The following is a 25,574-nucleotide window of genomic DNA, read 5'->3' on the forward strand; positions in this document are numbered from 1 at the left end:
CAGCCGTGTTCCTAAGGCTGTGAACTCCTCACCAAAGCAGTGAACGGAGTAGTGCCCCTCCCACCCCATGTCACAGGCTGAGTTCTCACCCCTGGCCCTTTTTCCTGCTTCTGTTCTTAATTTCCTGTTGTCTATTGTCTCTCCGATAAGTGCTGAAAGGGGGAAGGGGATTATTTAATTGCTTTAAAGATATCAAACAAGCCAGTGCTCGGGTTATCTCCGCCCCACCCGCTCTCTTTCTCCGGCTCACGGTTGTGTTACTTGGTTACTAACTGAGCCGCAGAGAAGTCGAGGCAGCCCCAGGTGTGACAGTGCAGACTTCATTGGGCAGGTGGAGAGGACAGTCAAAAGAATAGCCATTAGGAGTCAACGAGGGAGCCTCAGGAAGGCTGCTGAGTACAGGTGGCAGCAAAGTCAATGCATTTCGAGGCATTCAAAGGGGGACGAGGGGGAGGCGTACATTATCCAGACAAAATCAACAATCGCTCTAGAGTACACATTTTCTGCTGTCAAGGTCAATGCTATTCAACCCCATTCACTCTGCCCTGCACAAGAGACAGGTGCACCTGAGGTGGACTGGACCAGCATTTTTTTTCCAACCTGACATTAGGCAAGGAGAGATTTCACAAGTTAAGGACAGGAAGGGGGATTTCACTGCACTCCATCTCTGAGATAAAGAACATTGTTGGAGGGGCGCCTGGGCGGCTCAGTCGGTTAAGTGTCCGACTTCAGCTCAGCTCATGATCTCACGGTTCGTGAGTTCGAGCCCCACATCTGTGCTGTCAGCACAGAGCCTGCTTCGGATCCTCTGTCCCCCTTTCTCACTGCCCCTCCCCCGCTCATATTCTCTCTCTCTCTCTCTCTCTCTCTCTCTCTCTCAAAAAAAAAAAAAAAATCAACCTAAAAAATTTTTTTAAATAAAAAGGAACATTGTTGGGAGGAGGTGGGTCACCCATTATCCTCCTTCCCTGTCCTTGAAATGTATGTTTCACCCATTTGTCCCATACCAGGGTTCACTTCAAGGGTGCAGCCTTGAGAGAATAAGGTATTACTGAGACCATCAGGTCTAGAAGGCCTCTATAGACACTTTTAAGATTCTGTCAGCACCCAAGGCAAGCCTCCTAAGTCAATTCTCTTGCTTCTTAAAACCACCACCTACCAATCCGGACTGGCCTGCCTATTTCCTCAGTCTCTCTCTGCCCTCCGTGTAAAGCGCCACTCTCGGATTTCACTAGAGAGTTCCCGAGGTTGCAAACCAACGGGCACACAGAAGGGTGCCAGCTCACCACCCAAGCTGCCTTGAAGGAAGATGATCCTGATCTTCCGGGAGCAATTTGCTCTTGCTGGTACGCTACTCGTACTAAAACAGAAAGAAAAATAAACCAAGCATCGTCCTATCAGGGCCACTGTGGTCGGGGCGGGGGCAGGTGCATAGAGGCATTGAAAGCCAGTGGTTCCTTCTCGTGCAGGTTACAAAACTGTGGTTATGTTTTTAAAGTGTATTTATTTTGAGAGAGAGAGAGAGAGAGAGAGAGAGAGGGAGAGAGAGAGAGAGAAAGGGGAGGAGCAGAGGGAGAGGAAGAGAGAGAAAATTCCAAGCAGGGACTCCAATGCGGGGCTCGAACCCTCGACTGTGAGAGCATGACCTGACCCGAAACGAAGAGCCAGACGCTTAGCCGACTGAGCCACCCAGGTGCCCCAAAACTTGTGGTTACTTTGTTTTTTTAAACGACACATGTTCAAGACCTTCAAGAAGACAGCATGATCGCAAGGAGAGCAGAATGGGCACTGTGTGGGTCTTCCTTTTCCTACAAACCAGTCGGGTCACTGGTTTTAAACTGGAGATGGCAACAGGGGTTGTTGCACCAGCTGCGTGCCCTGGGCATGCAGAGCATGCGGAATTCTGAGCTCAATCCCACTCTGCCCTCCTGGTACCCTCAACACCCCCATCTCTCCCAGCCAACAGTGAGCAGGGACACCCCTGCTCGTACTAGCGAGCCACCTGCCCCAGCCCCTCTACCCTGCACACAGGAGTCGAGAGAGAAGCTGCTTCCTGGATGGTTTGGAACATGAGGCAACCACTCACTCAACTTCCATCTCGCTCCCGGACCCTAGCAAGGGGGATTCAAGCCCCATCATAACCAACAGCTCAAAAAGAGATGAAACCCAAGGAAACCCTGATCCCCCACCCCCTGCAGCAGCTACCCCAGGACACAGTGTGGCCCAGACAGATACTTGCCGCTGACTGCTACCCAACCGGGCACTTTCTTTCCCAGGTGACTCACCTATCTCCAGGGCTCCCGCTACCCTCTCCACATGCAGCCTCTGGACTTGTCAGCCCATAGACAAAACTGGAATTGGCGTTTGCTTTCTGTTCCCCGTCTTCTAAAAACTGTACCCAGGGAGGTGAGTTTGTGACTGTGCTTGGAGGAGGGTGAATAAGGAGAGGCTGCAGGATCGATTATGACTTATTAATCTATTGGAACAGAAGCTGAATCATCACAGTCAAAAATGAAAACGTTGTAAAAAAAAAAAAGGCGGGGGGCGCCTGGGTGGCTCAGTGGGTTAAGCATCGGACTTCGGCTCAGGTCATGATCTCACAGTTTGTGAGTTCGAGCCCCGCGTCGGACTCTGACAGCTCAGAGCCCGGAGCCTGCTTCGGATTCTGTGCCTCCCTCTCTCTGCCCCTCCCCTGCTCGTGCTCTGTCTCTCTGCCTCTCAAAAATAAATAAACAGTAAAAAAAAAAAAAAGAAAGAAAGAAAGAAAAAAGAAAAGAAAAGAAAAGAAAACGCTTTCCCCGGGGGATTCAGCTCCCACTTCCTGCGTGTCCCCTCTTGCTCACGCACAGCTCGCAGGAGGGGAGCCGAGCTGGGTCCCGCCAACAGGTGCCGTAGGACAGGGTTACAGGCGGGCGACTGGCTGTATGCCTGTGCACCTCCGAGCACGGAAAGCTGGGAGAGGGCACGAGTCCTCTGCTGAGCCTCGAGCTGAATTCTGGAACCCCTGTGCCGGCTCACACGCTGGCCCGGAGGGGTGCTGGCCACTGCATGAAGTGCTTTCCCCCACACCCATTTCCTCCCTGCTGTCCCCGCGGCCCTGCGCCCCGGGAAGACCGGCTCTGCAAACTTGTCTGACAGGTGATGGCGGAGGTCCCGGCGCGGGTCTGGGTCCCCCGGGCCGCCACTCCAGCCGCACGGAATATGCTGGCTGGAACACACCCGATCCTTTGCAATTGGTAAGAGGGAACGCAGCGCGTGTCCCCGCCACGAGCGTCCGGGAGGCCCGGATCGCTCGGCCCTTCACGCCCCCGCCCCGGTGAGCTCGGCCCCGCAGCCCCCGGCGGGTTCTCCACGCGGCTCAGCCCCGTCCTCCTACGGACCAGCGGGCGGAGCGAAGCTGCCGTGACGTAACCGGGCGGGGGGGGGGGGGGAGGCGCGTGGGGAAATGTGCCGAGGGGCCCGGGCTCCGCGGGGCCAGTCCCGGCGACGCAGCCACCCGCGCGCACGCGCTCGCTCGGCCACCCGCGCCCCGAGCCTCAGTCCGCGCTCGGCGCCGGGGGTCTGCGGGCCCTTTGGGCTCCGGGCGGCGCGAGGGGCGAGCGGGAGCCGGCAGCGCGGGACGCCGAGCGCCAGGCGCCGGCCAAGCTGCTGCGCGCCTGGGCGCCCGGCGGGGTTGGGGACGGTCGCTGGGTGCCGAAGAGCCGAGCTAGCCGATTGCAGCGGAAAAGCAAAGGTGAGGCGTGTGTGCGTGTGTGTGTGAGAGAGAGAGAGAGAAAGAGACGCACTCGGGCACCTGGGTGCATCTGCGCTGCATGGTGGTGCGCGCCTCGGTGTGCCCGAGAGTAGGTCCCTGAGCGTGGTTCTCCGCCCCTGTGCCTTTTGGGCGGCGATTTTGGTGGCAAGGAACGACGGCGGGTGCCCTGGAGTGAGTGAGGGCTGTGGATCGTGTGTGCGGGATCGGACGCGTCCGCACCACCGCAGGCTGGTGTGCGTGGCATGCGCCCTTGTCCAGTCCTCGTCCCCCAACCGGCTCGTCCAGGTGGTAGCTGCGACGGGGGACAACTTCTCTCCCAGCCGTCTGCAAAAGAGCCCCCACGCGAGGAGAGCGAAGCCGGCTGGGACGGGGGTGGAGGGTGTCACTGCTGGGGGCTCCTGCGGGGCGTGCATTCGAGATCCAAGCCTGTAAGGGGCAGGCGGTGGAGCAGAGAAAAAGGGTGGCTTCTCCTCTGTTTTTCCTTTCCCCGCCTGGGAGACAGATCCCGAGAGGTCTAGGGACTCCTTCCCCAGCACCGGGGAGGAGAGGACAGTTCGCCTATGTTTGGAAAGACCCAACCCCTGAGTGGCCCGCGCCCGGGAGCCACCGGCCAAGCCCCCAAGCGGCTGTTAACAGCTCCCGGCGGCCCTGATGCCTTGGCCACCACCTCTGCGTTTAGCGACGGGGAGTGCTGGCACGACAGTCTTTAATCTCCCCCATCAGCCTCCTGGAAATAGCAGAGGATTCTTTAAGAAACCCTTGGACCTGAGGGCCGTGGAATTGAGTGATGAGGATTTTCTGTGCCAGCCTGGGGAACCAAATGGACTGTCCCCAGTCTCACCTCTCCCCCATGCCCTTTGGCCAGGCTGCCTGGGCTTTCCTCAGGCTCTGTATTGCTGCGGTGGCTAACACCTGACTATTGTCTCTTTCAGCAGCAGGGCTGAACTATGGCTGGCTGGAGACCTACTTGGGTTTAGCTGGCCACTGGGGAAGTGGTGGTGAGGAATGAATGGGGGGCTTGGGGTGGAATGTTGGGAAGAAGGGAAAAGCTGGAGCCCAACAGGATTTAGGACTGCTCCTGATGCCCAGTCCCAATGCCCACACTCGATTTATAGGCTCCCGGAAGGGCAAGGGATACACCAGACCATTCTCACCCTCCTCTCCAACATAGCCCAGACTCAGTCTCAGAGGAAATCAACAACTAGCCATTGCCAGTGACTAACTCTTAGGCTGGAAAAATAAGGCAAGCAGAATTCTAGCCAAGCTTCCTTGTGCATCTAACTTAACCCCAATCCAACAGGCATTGATTGCCTAGCATGGGACTCCACTTTCCCCGGGACCCAGATGAAGCAGAAGGTCACTCGGAGACCTTAGGCAGCTGACTTCATTGTTGATGAAATAATAAGAGTCACTGTGACTTAAACTCATTTCTTCCTTGGAGAGGGCTCCCACTCTGGACTGGCTCGCCAGCTTACCACCTCTGCCACCTTCACCAAGCCCTGAACGCTATGTGCTGCTGCTTCACAGCCTATTTCAGAAAAACAATCACCTCAGGCAATTCCATCCCACTGAGGGAGACCCCAGCCAAAAAGGCAGAGTTAGGGCTGGAGATCAGCATTTGACCCTCCCTCACTGTCCTCCACCGTCATCATCTCGATCTCCAAACCTCTAGACAGCGCTCTGTCCCCCAGAGGTGTTCAGGCTCACCCAGACACTGAAGTGTGACCTTGCATGTTACATAGACGGGACCTTGGAAATGCTAGTGATGAATACACACCCCAGTGCAGGCGGCTTCAACAGGATTCTGGGTCTGTAGAATTAAAGTACCAATAAAACGGTTAGAATAATAGTGGAAACAACCCAAATTAATCCAGGGATACCCAAAATGGTTTCTTTATAATTTCGGTTTCTAAGAGCTGCCAGTTTATGCTTTTTACCCAACGAAGACATTAAATCCTGGGTCCCCAAAGTACTTTGCAGAAAGGTCAGCCACAGAGCCCAGACCCCACTTTACAGATAGTTGCCCGGTAGGGAAATTAGCATAGAGAGGGTAAACAATTGTGCCTGGCAGTGCAGAATGAATCAGAGGCAAAGGTGGGCAAGGATTCTCTAGAACTTGTTGGTGGCTAAGCCCCCTATAGCTCACTAGCAGTCTCTCCAAGCATAAAGGAGCAATCTCCAATCTTCACTCAGGCACCAGGGAAAGTGCTCTGCTCGGGAGAGATGTGTCCACCAAGTGAATTATTCCCACTGTGTGCTGAGCACACCGGCCTTTTACCATCTTCTCTCTTCCTGGCATGACCTCCTTCCTGCCCTTCCTGCTTTATTCTTCATATATTCAAGACCCAGCCTACACATTCCTGTTACGAAGCCTCCTCTGAATCCTTCAGGAGAGGAAGGCATTCTTAAGCCCTTTGTTCATTTCTCCATGCAATTCACACCCAATAGGAGTTGGCTTCCTTGCCTGCCCCCCCCCCCAAATTACCACCTCCTAGAGGGCACCAGACATACCCTGTTCATTCCTATATCCCTGGTGTGCAGAACAAAGAATCTGCCCACCCACCCCCCCAGCACTGTTTTTTTTTTCATGACAGTAGATAAATCACCTAATTATGTGATGGGCTATTGTTTTATGACTTGGGCCAAGCCAGTGGAGTTACAATTATTCTCTGAGCGCTAACGTAAAACAGGAGTCAGCTGTTTTAAACCAAAGCCCAATTATCAGCCACTAGTTTTCCAGTCCACCGAGCAGCAGATATGATGCTGTGAAAAACGTAGAAGAGTCGAGCGTCTTGTGTTTAAATCCCAGCTCCACCAGTTACATACAAGGGAATGGGAGCAAATTACTTCAACTCCCTAAGCCTTGGTTTCTCATCTGTAAAACGGGGACAGTTATCCCACTTCATAGGATGGTGGTGAAGACCAAGGGGATAGAGACGTGAATGAACCAGGTAGTGTTGGGAATGCACTTCTGTGAATGAGCCTGCCTCCCTCACACCTGGCTCCTGTTTTCCTCCTTAACCAGGGGATCCCAGGCAAATCCGCTGGAGTGTTAGAAGATGAGCATTCTGGAGCAGTAACCCCCCCGCCCCAGGGAGTAACCCTCCCCCCCAGGGACTCTGTGAAGCATGCGAAGGTCAAGCACTGGGTATTGGAGAAACGAAAACAGAACAAACTAAACTAAAACATGCATTTTAAATATAAAAGCAAGCCAGATTTTTATTTTTGATATTTAAGACTATAAGTTTATTCATTATGTGAGTAGATTTCAATAAATTAGAGCTAACTCAGATGGCAGAGGAAAAAAGGGGGAAAGAAGATTTTTTTTTTTTTTTTTTTTTTTTTTTAGTTCTGATTATGAGCTCAGCACAATGCCAGGTATTTCCACATACATTTCATCCCTTAACCTCCATGATGCCCCCATTTTTAAAAATATTTATTTTGAGAGAGGCAGGGGAGGGGCAGAGAGAGAGAGGGAGAGAGAGAGAGAATCCCAAGCAGGTCCCATGCTGTCAGCACAGAGCCCCATGCGGGGCTCAATCCCATAAACCGTGCGATCATGACCTGAGCCGAAATCAAGAGTTGGATGCTTAACCAACTGAGCCGCCCAGGTGCCCCATGACGCCCCCATTTTCACAAATGAGAGAGAGTGAGGGTGGTCGTGTGGCACAAGGTCACACAGGCTTCATGGTGGAACCCTTCTGCTTTACCTCTAAACTCTGGGATTTTTCCACTTGGGATTTTTAGAATGGAAAGACTCCAAAGCAGTCGGCAAGTCAGTGGAGATGTCCTCACAGGGAAAAGGCCAAGAATGCCCGTGTCAGACCCCTCAGAGTCAGTGGCGGGACTTCATGCTCTGCCTCTTTACAGTCTGGACCAGACAACTTCTTAGGAATCAAAGTCCTTTTTTTTTTTTTTTTTTTGCAGCCTCAGCCATGTCCCACACATGCGTCACCAAAGATGACAAGGTCAACCATGATGACCCGACCCAAACAAACCCTTCCCCCCATCTCCCTACTCCCCTCCCACCCCCGGTGGAAAAACAACTCAAAGAGTCTGCACACTGATAAGAATGGGTCAGTAGCTCTAACGCTGATGCAGAAAGAGAACACGCTTTTCGACTGCAGGGCATGTCTGAGAGGGTAAACCGGAGACCCGGAAAGCTGGCGCGAGTGTAAGCCTCTGACTGGTGGACCCGTCTTCCTTTTTCCCTTGCAGATGTCACAGTGGATCCTTTGCCTCCAGGACACCTTAAGGTGAGAGTAAGATCTCTGGCTGGCTGGAATCCGCCTAGAGGAGTGTAAGGCAGCCATGGACATGGAGTACGAGCTACTCAATGAGAGCCGCCCGTGGCTTTCCCCTCCCTTTGACCTCAATGGCTCTGTGGTGGCGGCCAACGGCTCCAACCAGACAGAGCCATACTATGATCTGACCAGCAACGCAGTCCTCACGTTCATATATTTTGTAGTCTGCATCATTGGATTGTGTGGCAATACGCTTGTCATTTACGTCATCCTCCGCTATGCCAAGATGAAGACCATCACCAACATTTACATCCTCAACCTGGCCATCGCGGACGAGCTCTTCATGCTGGGTCTGCCCTTCCTGGCCATGCAGGTGGCTCTGGTCCATTGGCCCTTTGGCAAGGCCATCTGCCGGGTGGTCATGACTGTGGATGGCATCAATCAGTTCACCAGCATTTTCTGCTTGACGGTCATGAGCATCGATCGATACCTGGCTGTGGTCCACCCCATCAAGTCGGCCAAGTGGAGGAGACCCCGAACGGCCAAGATGGTCAATGTGGCTGTGTGGGGAGTGTCTCTGCTGGTCATCTTGCCCATCATGATCTATGCTGGGCTTCGGAGCAACCAGTGGGGGAGAAGCAGCTGTACCATCAACTGGCCAGGTGAATCTGGGGCATGGTACACAGGGTTCATTATCTACACCTTCATCTTGGGGTTCCTGGTGCCCCTCACCATCATTTGTCTTTGCTACCTGTTCATTATCATCAAGGTGAAGTCCTCTGGGATCCGCGTGGGTTCCTCCAAGAGGAAAAAGTCTGAGAAGAAGGTCACCCGGATGGTGTCCATAGTGGTGGCCGTCTTCATTTTCTGCTGGCTCCCCTTCTACATATTTAATGTCTCCTCCGTGTCTGTGGCCATCAATCCCACCCCAGCGCTTAAAGGCATGTTTGACTTTGTGGTGGTCCTCACCTATGCTAACAGCTGTGCCAACCCTATCCTGTATGCCTTCTTGTCTGACAACTTCAAGAAGAGCTTCCAGAATGTCCTCTGCTTGGTCAAGGTGAGCGGCACAGATGACGGGGAACGGAGTGACAGTAAGCAGGACAAATCCCGGCTGAATGAGACCACAGAGACCCAGAGAACCCTCCTCAATGGGGATCTCCAGACCAGTATCTGAACTGCCTGAAAAATAAAAAATAGAATAAAACGCCAAGCTCTGCCAAGTGGCAATATGCTCCCTGCCCCCATGCCTTCCCTTCCTCTTGCCCATCACACCTGGCTTCTAGAATAGGGAATTGCTCAGCATGAGTCCAATCAGAGAACAGTGTTTGAGTCTGCTTGTCTGAGTGAATGATAATGTATTAAATTGATTACCTCCCCCTTAAAGCGAACATTTAAATGCAGGCAGACAATTCCAAGTCAGGAGAAGAGATCATGCCTGGGTATGATCTGTAGAAATGGTGACGCTCAACAAAGATAGGAAAGTATGTCTGCATGTTCAAAACCTAATATGTAATCTTGTGGTCTTAACGTTTATACTTATCTATTCTATTCCTCTCTAGTCCCTGTACAGTCATTCCTACGTTCCCTGTGTTCAAGTACACGAGTAGCGAGTTGAAGTGTGCATAGTATAGGTGGACATTTGTTACAATATGGAACCCACAGAAGTGGACTTACCATGAAGCCAATAAAGTTTAAGCTTCAGGGATCTCACATGCTTGGGCAGTATTTTCACATGACCACATGTTTTTGTAAAAAATTGTAAAAGGAAGGTATTTTTGTATTCTTTTTCTTAAAGACATCTCCTTAAAGCTTCCAGCCTCTCAAACCCACCTCTGCCCCCTGGGTATTTGCTTCTATTTAATTTCCAGCAAGTTGGATCAGAGTGAGAAAGGCAAAGGAGTTATTTGAGGACCCAGACTATAAATTCATGTGTTTTCTCTCCTTAGATATAATCAAAGAATCATTCATTTACCCAAAAGGACTTAAATGCTTGGGGGGGGGGGGCACCGATTATTGTATTTATCAAGACAAAGCCTGCTTTGTTGTAAGATTGCATTTGTTCCTTCTTAATTTGCTTTGGTCTTTCTTAGGGAGCCATGGAAGGGGAGGGTGGAGGCAATCACCAACATGACAGGCAAAAAGTTGACTGGAATTCTTGTGGGGAAACCATTTAATCCTCCCCCACCATGAAAATAAATGAATAAGAATAAAACAAGATTACACCTTGATGAGAACCCACGAAATTCTTCTTTTAAAAAAAGGCAGACAGGACTTCCTAATGAAGGAAAATGGAAATATAATCTAACAATGCCTTGATTTTTGTTTTTTTAAGGAGTTGATACAAAGCCAGGCACTAAGAAAACCACAGTACACACTAAAGACCCAAGGATGCTATTCCTGAAACATAGGCATGGGAGCCAGCCAACCAAAGTGTAGCAGGTAGGGGGTGCCTGGGTAGGAGTGGTGGCGGGAGTCCCATCCCTCACAGGTATGCCTGTGCCACCTTCCCCGCCCACCATATACAAATTGAACATCGACCTTCAACGCCACAGACTCTGAGCTGTCCTCAAGCATGGTCACAGACGGGCACTCCACACCATCGGGGACATTTTTCTGTGCCTGAAATGGTAGATGGGCTCACGTACAAAGCAGTAAGAGACGAGATGATGCCCATTTCACTGAGCAAAATTTCCAGGGTATGAAGATATAACACGTGGGTGTTTGTAAGGATGCCATCATCTCTGGGTTTCTGTGAAAGCCTCACTCCCTGAGTGTCTCACATATAGATTTTACCATGTTTAAAAAGGAGCCTTCCTCTTCTGGCTCCCTAAGCAAGGCCCATTTGACAGAATGACTAAGAACCCCACCTGTAGCGTTGCTGTTAATGTGCCGCCTTCGTTCTGTCTATATTATTCATGCCACCTCATTCCCGAAAGGACTCACTGCGGCCTAGAAAAATGTGCTCAGTAATATTATGATAGATAAGTAAATCCACGCAAAAACTAAAAGAGGCACAATTATAAGATGAGACTATAGGAAAAGCCGTGACCCAAAAGTGCACACAGTAAAATCCCACACTCTTACTTAAGGAAAGGTCAGCTATAAGTTCCACTCAGGACTTCTTAGCAGCCACAACTGATGGAAGGTGACTCTTCCTCCTCTTCCACCATAAAAACAAGCAAAGATTTGGAAGGAAATGCTTTAAACCCGGCTTTGCCAATACTAATAATATGAGACATTCCCGGGTCTTTGAATAAATGCTGAGTTTTTACTTAGGGAAGTGATTCCAAGGGACCAAGAATTAGTGGAAATAATTTCAGGGAAGACGGACGAACTCTGCAGCACTCAGGCCCCTGCAATCAGACGCTCCCTCCAAGGGGGCCGGGGCCCACAGCAGCCGCCTAAAGTCTTGACACAAAATGCATATCCAGATATATAGTCGCTGCTCATCAGCAGGGCGATCATTCTAAGATTGAAGCTATAATTCTCTCCAAATAAGCAGGCAGGTTGCTACCGGATGAAAAGGAATTCTCCATTTTTCAAAATCTCTCTTTCAAGGATAACTTGCTCTCTGGTGGTTTTCTTTCTTCCAAAAGCGGGAATCAATAGCTGTTTTAATTTAAATGGTAACATAATTTTAATTCCAAAATGTCAGCTTAGCCTCAGCTCAGCATTTAATTATGAATATAAATCTGCTGGATGCTGGGAGAGAACAAAAGGTAAGGCACTCCAGTGAGTTTAGGGCGTCTGATCATTTGGATTATGCAAGCTACTATTTAACCTACCCATTCACATGGGTAGTTAAGAGCTGGTTAAACCTAAGTGGATCTGGTGAGAGAGGTATCAGGAGAGATAATAGGACATTGTGGCCTGTGTTGGACAACGTTAGCTTGTGTTTCAGTAACACGGAGTTGAGGAATAGCGAATATTTGGTGGATTTCGTGCCATAGCTTGGGACAGTCTAGGCGGCCAAGGAGAAGGACAGTGGGTAATGGAAGGGCACTGCATTTCCGTCCTTTGTTTTTGGAAGGAGGAGAGATGGGAGGAGGAGAAGGGGGAGGGGGAGGAGGAGGGGGAGGAGAAATCATGACTCTTCCTTCGTTGTAACTGCTAGGAAATCCTGAGTGGAACTTGTAGCCGACCTTTCCTTAAGCAATAGCGGGGGATTTTTACTGCACGCACTTTTGGGTAACAGCTTTTCCCTTTCCTATAGCCTCGTCTTAAAACTGTACCTTTTAAAAAATTTTTTGCATGGATTTATTTATCTACCGCAAATGGCATGCAGAGGAGAAAATGTGGGCTGGTGGGCGGGGCTTCCAGAGCAGGCAGTAAACTGGAGTCTATTTGCTTACACAGATTTAATCTCCAGTGTTGATGGCTGACCCTTTCAGCCCCAGCTGCCCTAGATAGGAGCACCTCGCTGGAAAAGTGGACAGTGTGGTCACTGAGAGAGGTAGGAAGGAAATGACTCTCGAGATACGTGTTGCTAATCAGCTCCAAATGTGACGGTTCAATCAAGACAGCTAAGTTACGATGGAAGGCAGAGATGAACTTTGGCCTTGCTGAAGGATGATGGCAAGAGAATCATCAGGTCTCCACAGACGGTTGGGAAGGTCCGATTAGTGTTTCTGGAATGTGTGTCATCATAAAAATCACCATAGGCAGCGAGCAAGCCAAGCATTTGAGATTTCTAACAACTTGTAATCAGTCACCTGTCTGATCCCGAGTTTTGCCAGATTCTGAAACACCACATTTCCTATCACAGGTCCGTCCCATCAGAGCAAACCTTCACCTAAGTGGTTGTTCGGCTCCTAATGTGTGAGTTTCTTGGAATATCCCCATAGGCAGCGTCTCAAATTCTTCCCTCTAGCAGCTCATCTGGAAAGGAGGCACCAGGGACTGTACTGTACTTATGGCTGAAAAGCTTCCGCGGGTCTGTTACTCCAGTCGGCAGACCGTCAGGGTTGGAAATAGCAACTCCGGGGCAAGTGTTCATGCCTCCTGCCCCCGCTGCCCACTCCGCTTCTGTGAACTCAGCAGTGACTGGACACAGGCCGATCGCCTCCGTTTTCTCGTTTCGAGGCCGCGTGCACCCGGACTGTGCTACACGACACAGTTCAATATTAACCAAGACTTAACCACGCCGACTAGGATACGATGGACTCTCCCCAGGTTAAAAGTGAGTATAATATTAAATGAAACGCCGTGGCTTGCTCCCTGGGTTCAGGGGACAGAGACTGTCTGCGTGAGAACCGATCACGCAGACTCAGCCTCCGGGTGGGTGGAGAAGGGGAGACACTTTTAGCTTTTCGTCCCTCTTCTTTGCTGGCATTCCTGAAGGGACAGAGAAGGGACAGAAGAAGACCTCTCTGCCAGGAGACTGGTGTCTGGTGAGGAGAGGTGGCTCACTTTGCCCCTTAGCCTGTGAGGACTGGCCAGACATCAAATCGCCCTGTCCTTGTAGGAGAGCCCGGGGAGTGTGACAGAAGCCTGCTCTGAAGTGGCGTCCCATGGCCTCTCCCGCTCCGTTCTTCAGTGACTGGGCCTCTAATTCCTCCAGCAATAGAGCAATAGTGACTGTCCCTTTGAAGGGCAGTCACTAAAGAAGGAAAGGTGGAACCAAATCAGACCGCCTCAGCCCTGCACACAGGAGACACAGTTGTCCCAGGTCCTTATGAAAATTAGATCGCAAAATGGCTGGGAAATTCCTAGTTTCAAAAGAGGAAGACCCACGGTCAGCTCTACCGGACCACCTGTCGACCCGCCACTGGGGACCTCAAAGGTGCAACAGTGCCATTCCTGGGCGATGCTCCCTCTTCCTCACTGAGGGCTGGTGCCCAGGCAAGGGAGTGTGGTCATTACTGAGAGAGCAGACATTTTCCCTCATGGGGTGTTATTTTTTTTTAATTTTTTAAATGTTTATTAATTTTTGAGTGAGAGAGACACAGCGTGAGCAGGGGAGGGGCAGAGAGAGAGGGAGATACAGAATCCGAAGCGGGCTCCAGGCTCTGAGCTGTCAGCACAGAGCCCGACGCGGAGCTGGAACCCACGAACCGTGAGATCATGACCTGAGCCGAAGTCCGATGCTTAACAGACTGAGCCACCCAGGCGCCCCGTCATGCGTGTTATTTTTAACAAGAAACCCAATCGTTTCTTGCACAACATAACCAAGGTCTCGTTGTTTTGTCAGCGTTCACCAACGTCCTACTTCTCAGTGCAGAGGGACAGCCTCCTAAGGCTCGCTGCGCTCTGTGCCCTCGGACACACGCACCCCTGGGATGCAGCGCACAGGGCAACACAATGCAGCACACGTGTGTCCCACACATGAGGGACACACGCACATGCATGTGAGGCACACCGTGGTGCACGCACACATGCTCACACCCAGTACACCTCCTGGATCTTGTGGGCAAGATTTCCGATGCAGGGATTCTCCAAGGCTTCCAATGGAGGGAGAGAACTGTAATTTGACTAACTCATTGGGAGTCTACACACATTCACTCATTTTTTTTTTTTTTATGGCGGGGGCGGGGGGGTGGAGATTGCATATAAGCTAATGTTTCACGCACACAACTCCATGCCAGATCATAGAGTGCAAGCCGGGACCGCCTGCTGTCCCTGCAAATAATGGTCACCTCAATTTCAAAAAAAGTAGAGGAGTTGGCAAAACCACATCCCCACTGGTTAAACAACATAAAGCACGTGTCCTGCTAACAGCAATACTCTTGCATAAGAAAAAACATAACCATCTCTGTGCAGAAAAATCACTCAAAATGATTTTCAAATGGGTTCTCATGGAGGACAGCACTCTAACATATTTCTTTCTCCCGTGCTGCTTTTTAAAATTTGTTTTCTCACTGAGGGGTAACCACCATACAATACTGTATTAGTTCCAGGTATATAACGTGATGGTTTGATATTTGCATATATTGTGAAATGATCACCACGGGAGTCTACTAAGCATCCATCACTACATGTAATTACAGAATTTTTTTTTTTTTTTTGTGATGAGAACTTTCAAAATTCACTCTCAGCAGCTTTCAGATAGGCAATACAGCATTATTAACTATAGTGGCCATGCCGTCCCTTACATCCCCTTGACTTATTTATAATGGAAATCTGTATCTTTTGAACCCCTTCATTCATTTCCCCCACTGTCCCCCCCCCCCCCAATCTTCTGCCTCTGCCAACCGCCAATCTGTTGTCTGTATCCATGAGCTTGGTTTTGTGTTTTTTGGTCTTATTTTTATTTTTGTGTGTGTATGTTTTTTTTTTTTTTTTTTTAGATTCCACATGTAAGTGAAATCATATAGTATTTATCTTTCTCTGATTTATTCCACTTAGCATAATACCCTCAAGGCCCATCCATGTTGTTTCCGTTTCTTGGCAACCATAAATAATGCTGCAGTGAACATGGGGGTACATGTACCTCTTTGAAATCCTGTTTTCCTTTGGATGGATACTCAGAAGTTAGATGGCTGGATCATAGCTCTATTTTTTTTTTTTTTTTGAGAGAGCAAGCAGGGTAGGGCAGAGAGAGAGGGAGAGAGAGAATCCCAAGCAGACTCCGTTCTGTCAGTGCTGAGCCCGACATGGGGCTCAAACTCATGAACCCTGAGATCATGACCTGAGCCGAAATCAAGAGTCAGACGCTTAACCAACTAAGCCACCCAGGAGCCCTCTATTTTCAATTTTTTCAGGAACCTCCATACTGTTTTCCATAGGGACTGTGCCAATTTACATTTCCTAGCAACAGTGCAGAAGGGTTCTCTTTCCTCCCTAAAACATTCCTTTCTTGGCTTTTGGATAATAGCTATTCTGACAAGTGTGAGGTGATATCTCATTGTGGTTTTGATTTGCATTTCCCCGATGATTTGTGATATTGGGCACCTTTTTGTGTTCCTGCTGGCTCCCTGTATGTCTTCTTTGGAAAAATATTCAGATCCTCTGCCCATTTTTTTAATCAAAAATTTTTATTGTTACTAAGTTGTAGGAATTCTTTATATATTTTGGATACTAACCCCCTTACCAAATATATGATTGCAAATGTTTCCTCATATTCAGCAGGCTGCCGTTTCATTTTGTTGATGGTTTCCTTTGCTCTGCAGAAGCCTTTTAGCTTCACATTGTCCCAATTGTCTATTTTTGCTTTTGTTGCCTTTGCTTTGGGTGTCAACTTCAAAAAATCATTGTCAAGACCAATGTCAAGGAGCTTACTGCCTATGCTCTCTTCCAGGAGTTTTATGGTTTCCGGTCTTACTTTTAGGTCTATAATCCATTTTGAGTTGATTTTTGTGTGTGCTGTAAGAACACACATTCTTTTGCATGTGGCTGTCCAGTTTTCCCAGCACAACATCATGTATCGAAGAGACTGTCCCTCCCCCGTTGTGTACTCTTGGCTCCTTGGTCATAGGTTAAATGACCACATACATGTGGGTTTATCTGTGGGCTCTCTATGCTGGTCCGCTGATATACGGGTCTATCTTTATGCTAATACCAGACTGTTTTGATGACTCTAGCTTTGTGCCCCCATGCTTCTTAATAAAAATCAGGTTGAACACTTTGGGGGAAGTGGAGAGGCTTGGCCACCAAGAAAATGCACTGCAGTCTCTTCTTCAGGCATGAGCATACCCCCACAAAGAGGCTCTCCAATATCAAAGAAGTCTTCCCCTTGTCCATGGTTCCACTCCAGTCCACTCCCGTGGTTTGGGAGATCCACGTCAGCTCCTTCTCTTTACTTGTTAAGTACTGGCCAGTATGTGATAAGAAAGAGAGCTGTGACACCCACCTGTAATCTAGACGCTTCCGGAACAAAGACTGGATAAAGACTCACTTTGGCCTCACCTTAAATGCTTTTTAGCAGAGTAAGTCTCCTAAAACTTCTAAACTCCCAGGTGGATGGGCATGGTAGTATGTGTCGCAAGCTTGCTCTAGGAGGCAACAGATCACAGATGGTTTGCTTTTCCTCTGGGCCTTCACACGACCACCTTTTGCATTCTCCTAGCTCCCAGGGCTTGTCGTATTCTCAGCCACGCAGCACGTGGCCTCTGCTGGGAGCAGTCTTTGCAGCCGAGGGAACCCATCCCTCCTCACCCGTTAAACAGAACATTTCTAGTCCAACTGAGCAGATACAAAATCCGGTTTGCCATCAGCAACATCGTTCTGGGCTGTTGGGTCATTGTGGAAATGGGTGTTTAGGGGATCTGGAATTTCAAGGGCTTCCTTTCTGCCTCTGGGATCAGTGAAGTCAACTCTAATCGTCGGAGAAGAACCAAAGTGGGGCACTGAAGGGGCGGACAGCAAAGCCTGTTGTCAGAGTTGGGCTTCACCTTCAAGAATGCCAAGGTCAGCCGAGGTCCAGGTACTCTGGTAGCATTAAGAAAGAAGTTGGGGGGGGGGGTGCCTTTGATCAGGGAGTCTCACATTTAAAAACTTTAGCTCATCAGAGTTCCTGTTCTTTAGTTTATTTTGTGTGTGCTGTGTGTGTGTGTGTGTGTGTGGTTTTTTGTTTTAAGTTCCACATATAAGTGAAATCATATAGTATTTATCTTTGACTTATTTCACTTAGCATAATGCCCTCAAGGTCCACCCATGTTGTTTCCACATCTCGGCGACCATAAATAATGCTGCAATAAACATGGGGGTGCAGGTACCTCTTTGAAATCCTGTTTCCTCCATCTATCTTTCAAAACAGTGTTCTCTAATATTTATTGAAATGTATATATATTGAAAAATTTAAAACTGCCTTGAGAATTCCACAATACCCACCTTGTTTTTTGTTTTTTTTTTAAGTTCATTTACTTATTTGAGAGAGAGAGAGAGCAGGGGAGGGGCAGAGAGAGAGGGAGAGAGAACCACAAGCAGGCTCTGCACTGTCAGCGTACAGCCCGAGGCAGGGCTGGAACTCACTACCTGAGCTGAGATCGCTACCTGAGCTGAAGTCAGGTGTTCAACCGACAGAGCCACTCATTCACCCAATGTCCACCTTTAAACAATAGAAAGACCTTAGTTTTCACAAAATGAGAAAATGAGAACCGACTCTGAAGGAAAGAGTCAGTAGAGGCATTTAATCCTATGGGTGGATGGTACAGAGCCAGGCCTCAATCTTTCCCCGTCTCTCCCCTCTTCCGGTCGTAGCATGGCCTCAGACGGAAGCGGTCTACTACACGGTTGAACAGGAGAAAACAGTTCCTACTTAGCACAACCCGCCAATGAAGGCTGGTTTCCCATCTGTTTGGAGGAGGAAATCAGCCAGCCCAGCCACACAACCAAATGCCATGAGCGGCCTCCATGGTCACCCTATCTGATGATAATACAGGGCAAAGGTAGACAATTCTGCTCTCCCAAATGACGTGAAAGCCTTTTCTCCTGGAAAAAAAAATCTCCATTCCAGTTTCCAACAGCCTGAGAACCATCTCAGCAAGAAAAAACAGTCAGTCAATGGTATGGAGTTGACTTTGACAATTGTTCAACAACAGTTTCACATGTATGGTATGTTTCCTAAAGTGTACTTACTCTCTATTTCGTAATCTGTCCGTCACTCACCATTAAACGACAGCAAGTTTTTACAAGCAGCGGATCAATCATTATCAGAGACTGAACATACTTCATACACAGGCGCTCACACTGCGTTTCACCCCCTCTGTTCTTCTGAGCGGTGCTGACATCGTTGTTTCCCGAAGGTGGTGGATGTCATGGAATTCGAGCCTTCAGGCCCCCTCCTACCCATCTGTGAGGGCTTAATGGGGGTTTTCTTTCTCCTTCCATGCTCTGGACACAAGGAAACATGGGACATCCAAAAAAGCCTCCGGGAGTCCAACTGCAAAACCCATGTCAGTGACATGGTGTGATGGATGATTTTAATATGACAAGCTTAGGTATGCGAGCAAGCTACGTTTATCATTCTTGTGGTACCGTGAATGTGGTTATTCTCGTGAACGTGTCATTCCTGCATGTCCGGTATTGAGATGAATTTGCTAAAACTGCTTTGGCCTTCAAGTAAGCTCTAACTAACTTTGTGAGTCTGTACGTGTCTCTGTATGTCAGATAAACTTACCTCTGTCTTTGCTGTTCTAACTGATTGTGTATACTGGAAAGCAAGAAGCAAACGTGGCTTTTAGTAACTGTATTGCTTTTTTTCTTCGCAAGTGTTCTGTTCTATAAACTACCTTCATGTGAAATCATAGTCTCCATGGGCGGGACTCAGACTGAAGTTTGTTCATTAGGCCACCTGTGTGAACTCGCCTCTGCTCCCATCTACCTCTGAAAAAGACGCTACGTGTTCAGGAAAATGGGCCACAGTCCCAGGTCACGAGATAACCTGCACTTTCCATGTTTGCCGAAACGCTGAACTGGAGAGTGTAGAATTTCAGAATTTTTTTTAAAACTCGAAACCCAATGAAAAGCCTACAAAATGTTTTCTAGATGTCTTAGCAATCACTCGGTAGCAAAAGGAAAACAAAACTTAAAACCAGACCACCACGGCTGAGTCCCATTTGGTCCACAGACTGATCCTTAATGACCGGATCTACTGTCTTCGGGATTCTGGCCGAGTTTAAAGAGCATGGCTTAAGTCACGGTAAAGCAGATGGTGAAGGGGGGTGCTCCAAAAATGCCGTAAGGGCACGGCAAGTCTTGCAGATGGCAAAAGTGATTACAGGGAAACAGCGGGTGTTTTAAAATTAGGTCAGAGAACTTTTTGTCACCTTCCCATCGCCTTTTCATTTACTCCACATCAAAACATGATGGATATTTCTAGCTGCTTAAAACAGGGTCTTGACCACAAACCAGACTGCTGAAACCAGAAAAGAAAGCGAGCCAACGTTTGCGGCGTTCACGAGGTACAAGCTCTGTTCTAGGCGCTGTGTATACGTCGTCTCATTCAGTTCCCACAGGAGCTAATCCCCACGAGTACCACTGTTACCCCCACTCGACAGACAAGGAAACTGAGGCACAGCGAACTCGCGGCACCAGGCCAACAAGATAGGCGACCTCCGAGCCAGTGCCAGATACCCCCGAGCCCACGCTTCCTTGTCTGCAGGGCAGGGATAACGCCACGGACCGCACAGAGTTGTGCAAGGGACTGAATGAAAGCAAGTATTTTAAATGCTTTATCACATTGTCAGGCGCACAGAGGTGCCCAGTACACATTAGGTTTCCCTCACCTTCAATCACAGCAAAAAAAAAAAAAAAAAAAGACCAGAGACGTTTTGGTTGTTAAACAAATGACCATTTTCCAAACTGGCTAATATTAAACTATAGCTTCTAATCCTGCCATTAGTGGAGAGCTTAGCTGGCACTAACAAAGCCGAGCATGTGATGCAAGGTGAAAGCCAGTCCAGGGCAGAAAAGTAAATGCATTATGTGTCTGCCTGATAAGGCGCTACATGCTTTCTGTCTACACGGGGTGTTCCTTTCTGGCGAGGGGGATTTCCTGCCAGTGCAGTGCAGGCTTGGCAGTCAAGCCTAACTAAACTTTGGTCTCCTTCAGAACGGACCAGGAATATAACTTGTCACCTCCCTAAACAGAGCCTCATATTACTGAAACATTCTAGAAACTTAGCAGGTCACAGCATGTTACAAATGGCTGAGTCGATTCTGTGTTTTCCCTCCAGGGTGAGACCATGGTCCACCTGGGGTCTGGTGCTAACCAGAAGGAGAGGATCACGCCATTGATCTGGGGTCTGTAACCATCTGTGTCCAGCTGGAAACGGGTTTTAACGCGAATGTAAGGAATGAGCCGCGTACAGAGAGGTGTGACCAGTAAGGGAATCAGCCAGGGACAGAGGAGGCGCTGGGACACTAGATACAGGTGGAAGCCTTTACCAGCTGTCAAGCTGAAGGGGCAAGGGAGGGGATGCTGTTACCAGAGCCCGGTGAGAGGCACAGCCACAGGGGAAGGTGGGACTCAACGGGAGCTGTAGCTGCACAGGAACTCAGCCAGGGTCAGGGTCAGAGTGGACCCCTTTGATCTCGGCCCGTGGCTGAGCTCCACCAGAGCCACAGGGCAAGAGAGCCAAGGGAGGCAGTCCGCAGAGGTCCTCCACGGTGCCCAGAGCAGAGAAGGGCACAGAACGGACGGAATGGCAGGTGGGAGGCACGTGGAGAACCAGCTGCACTCCGGTGTGTGGGGTCCCAGCCCTCTCCAAGCAGCCCACGGTCTACCGGCGTAGCCGAAGGGCGTTCGGTAAAACTTCCACCTTAGGCACAGACACAGCTGGGGGGGAGGGGGCCCTGGGGACCCTAGGAGCACTCCCTAATTCCTAAGAGGATAAACTGGATTTCCAGAAAATAACCACTGGATGGCGTCGATGCAGCCAAAGGGGTCCAGGGTCCGAGTTCTATCCACATAGTATTCAAGGTGGCCAACTCCCAAAGGTTTAATTCTGCGTCCGGCACTCGCATTGCAGAATACGTCAAGGTCTCCCTCTGCAAGATACCAAATCGTCCGCACAACTTGCCAAATGTGAACGTCAAGTAGTGTGCTCTTCTGCTCCCCCCACCTAGGCAGGGTATTCAGTACACTTGAACCATTTGTTTGCATTTGCTCCCCAACTACATTTGCAAGTACCCAAATTTCAGTCACATTTCCTTGGGGCTCAAGACCGAGCATCTGTCATCTAATCCAGTCTGGGGCCAAGCAGATGAGAGAACAAGATGGTCAGAATGGACAGGAGTTTTTGTTTTTCTTTCCTAATTCCACAAGGGTCGTTCAAAAATGCAAACAGTTCACCTAATAACTTGGGGGGAGAGGGGAGGGCTGGTCAGAAGGTGAATTCCTTCTACGTTTCCGAAATTCAAGGAAATCCGATTATTTTCTTTCTCTTCTTTCTTTCGTAGGAATTCTAAGGTAAGGTGTACTTTGAATATTTATCGATACGTCAGCATACGAATAAATTAATACAAAGTTAAATTATTGTCTGTGCACTGAAAACATAGTGAGCGTCTACTATGTTGCCAGACATTATTCTGGAAGCTAGGAATTCAGTGAGACAAAAGGTAGACCAAGTCTCCCCTCCTTACTGCAGCGGAGACACTCAACAAACAAATAAAGGACCGTGAACTCTCAATATAGTGACAGACGCTCTGATGAAAATACACGCACAGCCAAGAGGATGGTTAAGCACCCAGGCCCTGAAGCCAGTCTGGTTTGTGTCTCAGCTCTGCTAATTCTAAATGATTGGGGGCAAATTATAGACTCTCCCTCGGCCCCAATTTCCTCCTCAATAAGGTAGACGTAAGAACAAAATCCAGTTCAGAGAGTTTTATGAATTTGGAGAATGAAGTAAGGTAGTCCGTTCATATTCAGAATCTGTAACAGTGGCTGGCATACAGTGAGCCCCTCATAAAGGTTAACCCTTCCCACTTTTTTTTTTTTAATTTTTTAATGTTTGTTTATATTTGAGAGAGAGACACACAGACCACATGATGGGGAGGGGCAGAGTGGGAGACACAGAACCTGAAGCAGGCTCCAGGCTCCAAGCTGTCAGCACAGAGCCCGACGCGGGGCTCGAACTCACAGACCGCGAGATCGTGACCTGGGCCGAAGTCGGATGCTGAATGGACTGAGCCACCCAGGTGCCCCTAACTCTTCCTACTTTAGATGAGGGCGGCCCAGGCAGGCTTCTCAGAGGAGGCAACCAGCCTGTGAAGATCTGGTAAAAGAAACGGCCAGAGGGAAGTCCTTAGGGAGGAGTGGGCCCACAGCCTGTTCACGAAACAGAAGGCTGATGAGGGAGGAGTAGAGGGCTGGGACCAGTGAGGCCTGCAGGGACTTGGTGGTCTTTGATGGGAGTTTGCCTTCTGCCCTCCAGGGGCAGAAAGCCACTGGAGGTTTGAAGCAAAGGATGCATTATGATGGACAGGTAGAGGTGAAGGACAGGAATCTATTGTAGATCAGGGATCAGCGAGCCACGATCCATGGACCAGACGTGGCCACTCTGCCTGCTTTTGTAACTAAAGTGCTATTGGAACACTGCCATGCCCACCGATTCACATCTTCTCTATTCCTAACCCTGCTACCGAGGCCTCGTCGAATAGTGATAGAGACCACAGAGCGGGCAAAGCCCACTGACTCTGGCTCTTTCTAGCAAAAGCTCATCGACCCCTATCTTGGAGGAAGAATCCATAGGGCTCGTAAATGGATGGGGTGTGGATGGTGAGAGGAGAGGGTGGAGGATGATTCTGGGTTTCTAGCCCTGACTGGGCAGTGCCATTTCCTGAGATGGGGGTGCCCTGGAGGAGAGTGTAGGATGGGGGGCGGGAAGAGAGTTATTAGTGTGGATGTGTTAAGTCTGAGATGTCTCTTAGGCACCCAAGTGGAGATTCTGAGGAGGCAGCGAGGGGTCCTGCAAAAGCTCAGGCTGAAGTCACACATGCAGGCGTCACCTGCAGACACGTGTTCCCTGCCCTCTATTTCCACCACGGGCACAATTCCCACATGACCTGCCACAATGACCGTCTAACCCTGAGGGCCAGGAGGGGGTCACTTGGTCAGGGAATGCAGGGCAAGAAGGGACGGGTGCTAAGGCTCGAGCCTGGGCCTATCTGATGCCTGAAGTCAAGCACAGGAAGAAGAGCCAGCAAAAATGATGGAGAAGAAGTGCCTCGTGCAGTAGGAGGAAAGGCCCCGGGGCATGTCGCAGAGGCCAAGAGGAAACAGTGTCCACAGGCCGCAGGTCAGCTATGCTGAAAAGCCCAGGAACAGAGAAGCTGCTGGAGCTGGTGAGATGGCCAGGAAGGGCCTTGCACTGGATGCAGTGGGGGACGTGAGAAGCCCTGATGGGTGGAGCGGAGCAGGACAACAGGAGGTGACTGGAGACATCTCCTCCTGAGGAGGAGACGAGAAGCAGACGGGGGCTGCAAGAAGGCATGCAAAGGAGCACGACGCTTAAGATGGGAGACACCAGAGGGCATTTTTAAGACCCAGGTTCCCCGCCCGCCCCGCCCCACTGTCTGAAAGTGGAGATTCCTACAGAGCCTTTCGTTGGCCGACACGGGGCAGCGCAGGGAAGCAGTTACCACTGATGCTAAAAGTCACCTCTCGTAGTCTTTTCTGATACCTTTGGACACATCTTGCTAATAGACACACAAAACCAGCACAGATAACAGCCTGGATGCTCGCACAGTCCAAAGCTGGGGCGGCCAGCCAGATGCGGGGATGCCGAGTGTGGTCCCTGGAAGGGGCTGGACACCCCTGTCGCCGCTCAGGTGCGCTGCCTCTGAAGGGGCCTATTCGCGCTTTCGGCCTGTTTATCATAAAAGTGAAACTCCTCCTCGGGTTTCTTTTGGTTAGCGAAAATGGTATGAAGGGAGGTCTTTCTTAAAAGTGAAGGGGCCTGCGGCGCCTGGGTGGTTCAGTCGGTTAAGCATCCGACTTCGGCTCAGGTCACGATCTCGCGGTCCGTGAGTTCGAGCCCCGCGTTGGGCTCTGTGCTGACAGCTCAGAGCCTGGAGCCTTGTTTCACATTCTGTGTGTCCCTCTCTCTCTGACCCTCCCCCGTTCATGCTCTGTCTCTCTCTGTCTCAAAAATAAATAAAAACGTTAAAAAAAATTTAAAAAAAAAATGTGAAGGGGCCTTACACGAACTTTCAAAAAGCAGAGGATGCCCGTCATGGGAAGGATCCTCCTGAACCATCCAGAACCCTCTCTCCTTATATGGGAGAGAGAAGGAGGTGAAGCTTTTGAGAAGTGGGGAGTGAGATCCAGAGGCCAAGTGGAGAGGTCAAGGGAGCAGGAACACTTTGTTCTTCGTAACAAGAGAGAAGGCGGGAGGTCTAAGTTTCTATTCAGGCAGGTTGGTAGATACAGCAGATTTAACATGAGGACATTCGTGTCTGATTACTTTGATTTTCTCAATACGTACAAGAAAGGCTCATCCGCTGTGGAATGGTTGGGGAAGGGAAAAGCCTGTGCATGGGACTTGAAAAGAAGTCTAAGGGGAGCCTGGGTGGCTCAGTCAGTTGAGCGTCTAACTTCAGCTCAGGTCATGATCTCACGGTCTATGGGTTCGAGCCCTGCATCAGGCTCTGGGCTGACAGCTCGGAGCCTGGAGCCTGCTTAGGATTCTCTGTCTCCCTCTCTCTCTGCCCCTCACCTGCTCTCTCTCTCTCTCTCTCTCTCTCTCTCTCTCTCAGAAATAAATAAACATTAAAAATTTTTTTTAAAAAAAGAAAAGTTTGAGCTTGCTATAAAGCCACTGAATTTTTACATTTATTTGTTTTGAGAGAGAGAAAGAGAGAGAGAGAGGGAGCGCATCTGTGAGCAGGGCAAGGGAAGAGAGAGAGGGGGAGAGAGAGACTCCCAAACAGGCTGTGTGCTGTCACCTCGGAGTCTGACCTGGGGCTCAATCTCACGAACTGTGAGATCTTGACCTGCACCGAAATCAAGAGTCAGGCACTCAACCAACTGAGTCACCCAGTGCCCCTAGAGTCACTGTTAGTCAAATACCTTTTGTCTTCTCTCCAGCATCCAGCACAGGGCTAGTTAACATAGCAGCCACTCAGGGCGCCTGAGTGGCTCAGTCGGTTGAGTGTCCAACTCTTGATTTTGGCTCAGGTCGTGATCCCAGGGT

The 25,574-nt window shown here is 49.6% G+C and overlaps 2 protein-coding genes across 14 annotated transcripts in view; one reads left to right on the forward strand and one right to left on the reverse strand.

Moving 5' to 3' along the window:
• Positions 1–25,574, reverse strand: part of SLC39A11 (solute carrier family 39 member 11) — a 422,497-nt gene that overhangs the window by 390,408 nt on the left and 6,515 nt on the right. The gene's annotated exons all lie outside the window — the stretch shown is intronic.
• SSTR2 (somatostatin receptor 2) lies at positions 3,425–24,330 on the forward strand. Of its 4 annotated transcripts, none has more exons than XM_053212152.1 (3): positions 3,425–3,733; positions 7,973–9,058; positions 12,358–24,330. In XM_053212152.1, the coding sequence occupies exons 2-3, from the start codon at positions 8,066–8,068 to the stop codon at positions 12,361–12,363; spliced, it is 999 nt and encodes a 332-aa protein (XP_053068127.1). In that variant the 5' UTR covers positions 3,425–3,733; positions 7,973–8,065; the 3' UTR covers positions 12,364–24,330. The 4 variants fall into 4 exon arrangements, 3 of the variants coding, with proteins under 3 accessions (XP_053068127.1, XP_053068126.1, XP_053068125.1); XR_008294189.1 differs by having other exon boundaries at positions 3,426–3,733; positions 7,973–13,180; positions 18,242–24,322; XM_053212151.1 differs by having other exon boundaries at positions 7,682–24,325.

Source organism: Acinonyx jubatus, chromosome E1 (assembly GCF_027475565.1).
Source record: "Acinonyx jubatus isolate Ajub_Pintada_27869175 chromosome E1, VMU_Ajub_asm_v1.0, whole genome shotgun sequence".
In the NCBI taxonomy this organism is placed as follows: domain Eukaryota; kingdom Metazoa; phylum Chordata; class Mammalia; order Carnivora; family Felidae; genus Acinonyx; species Acinonyx jubatus.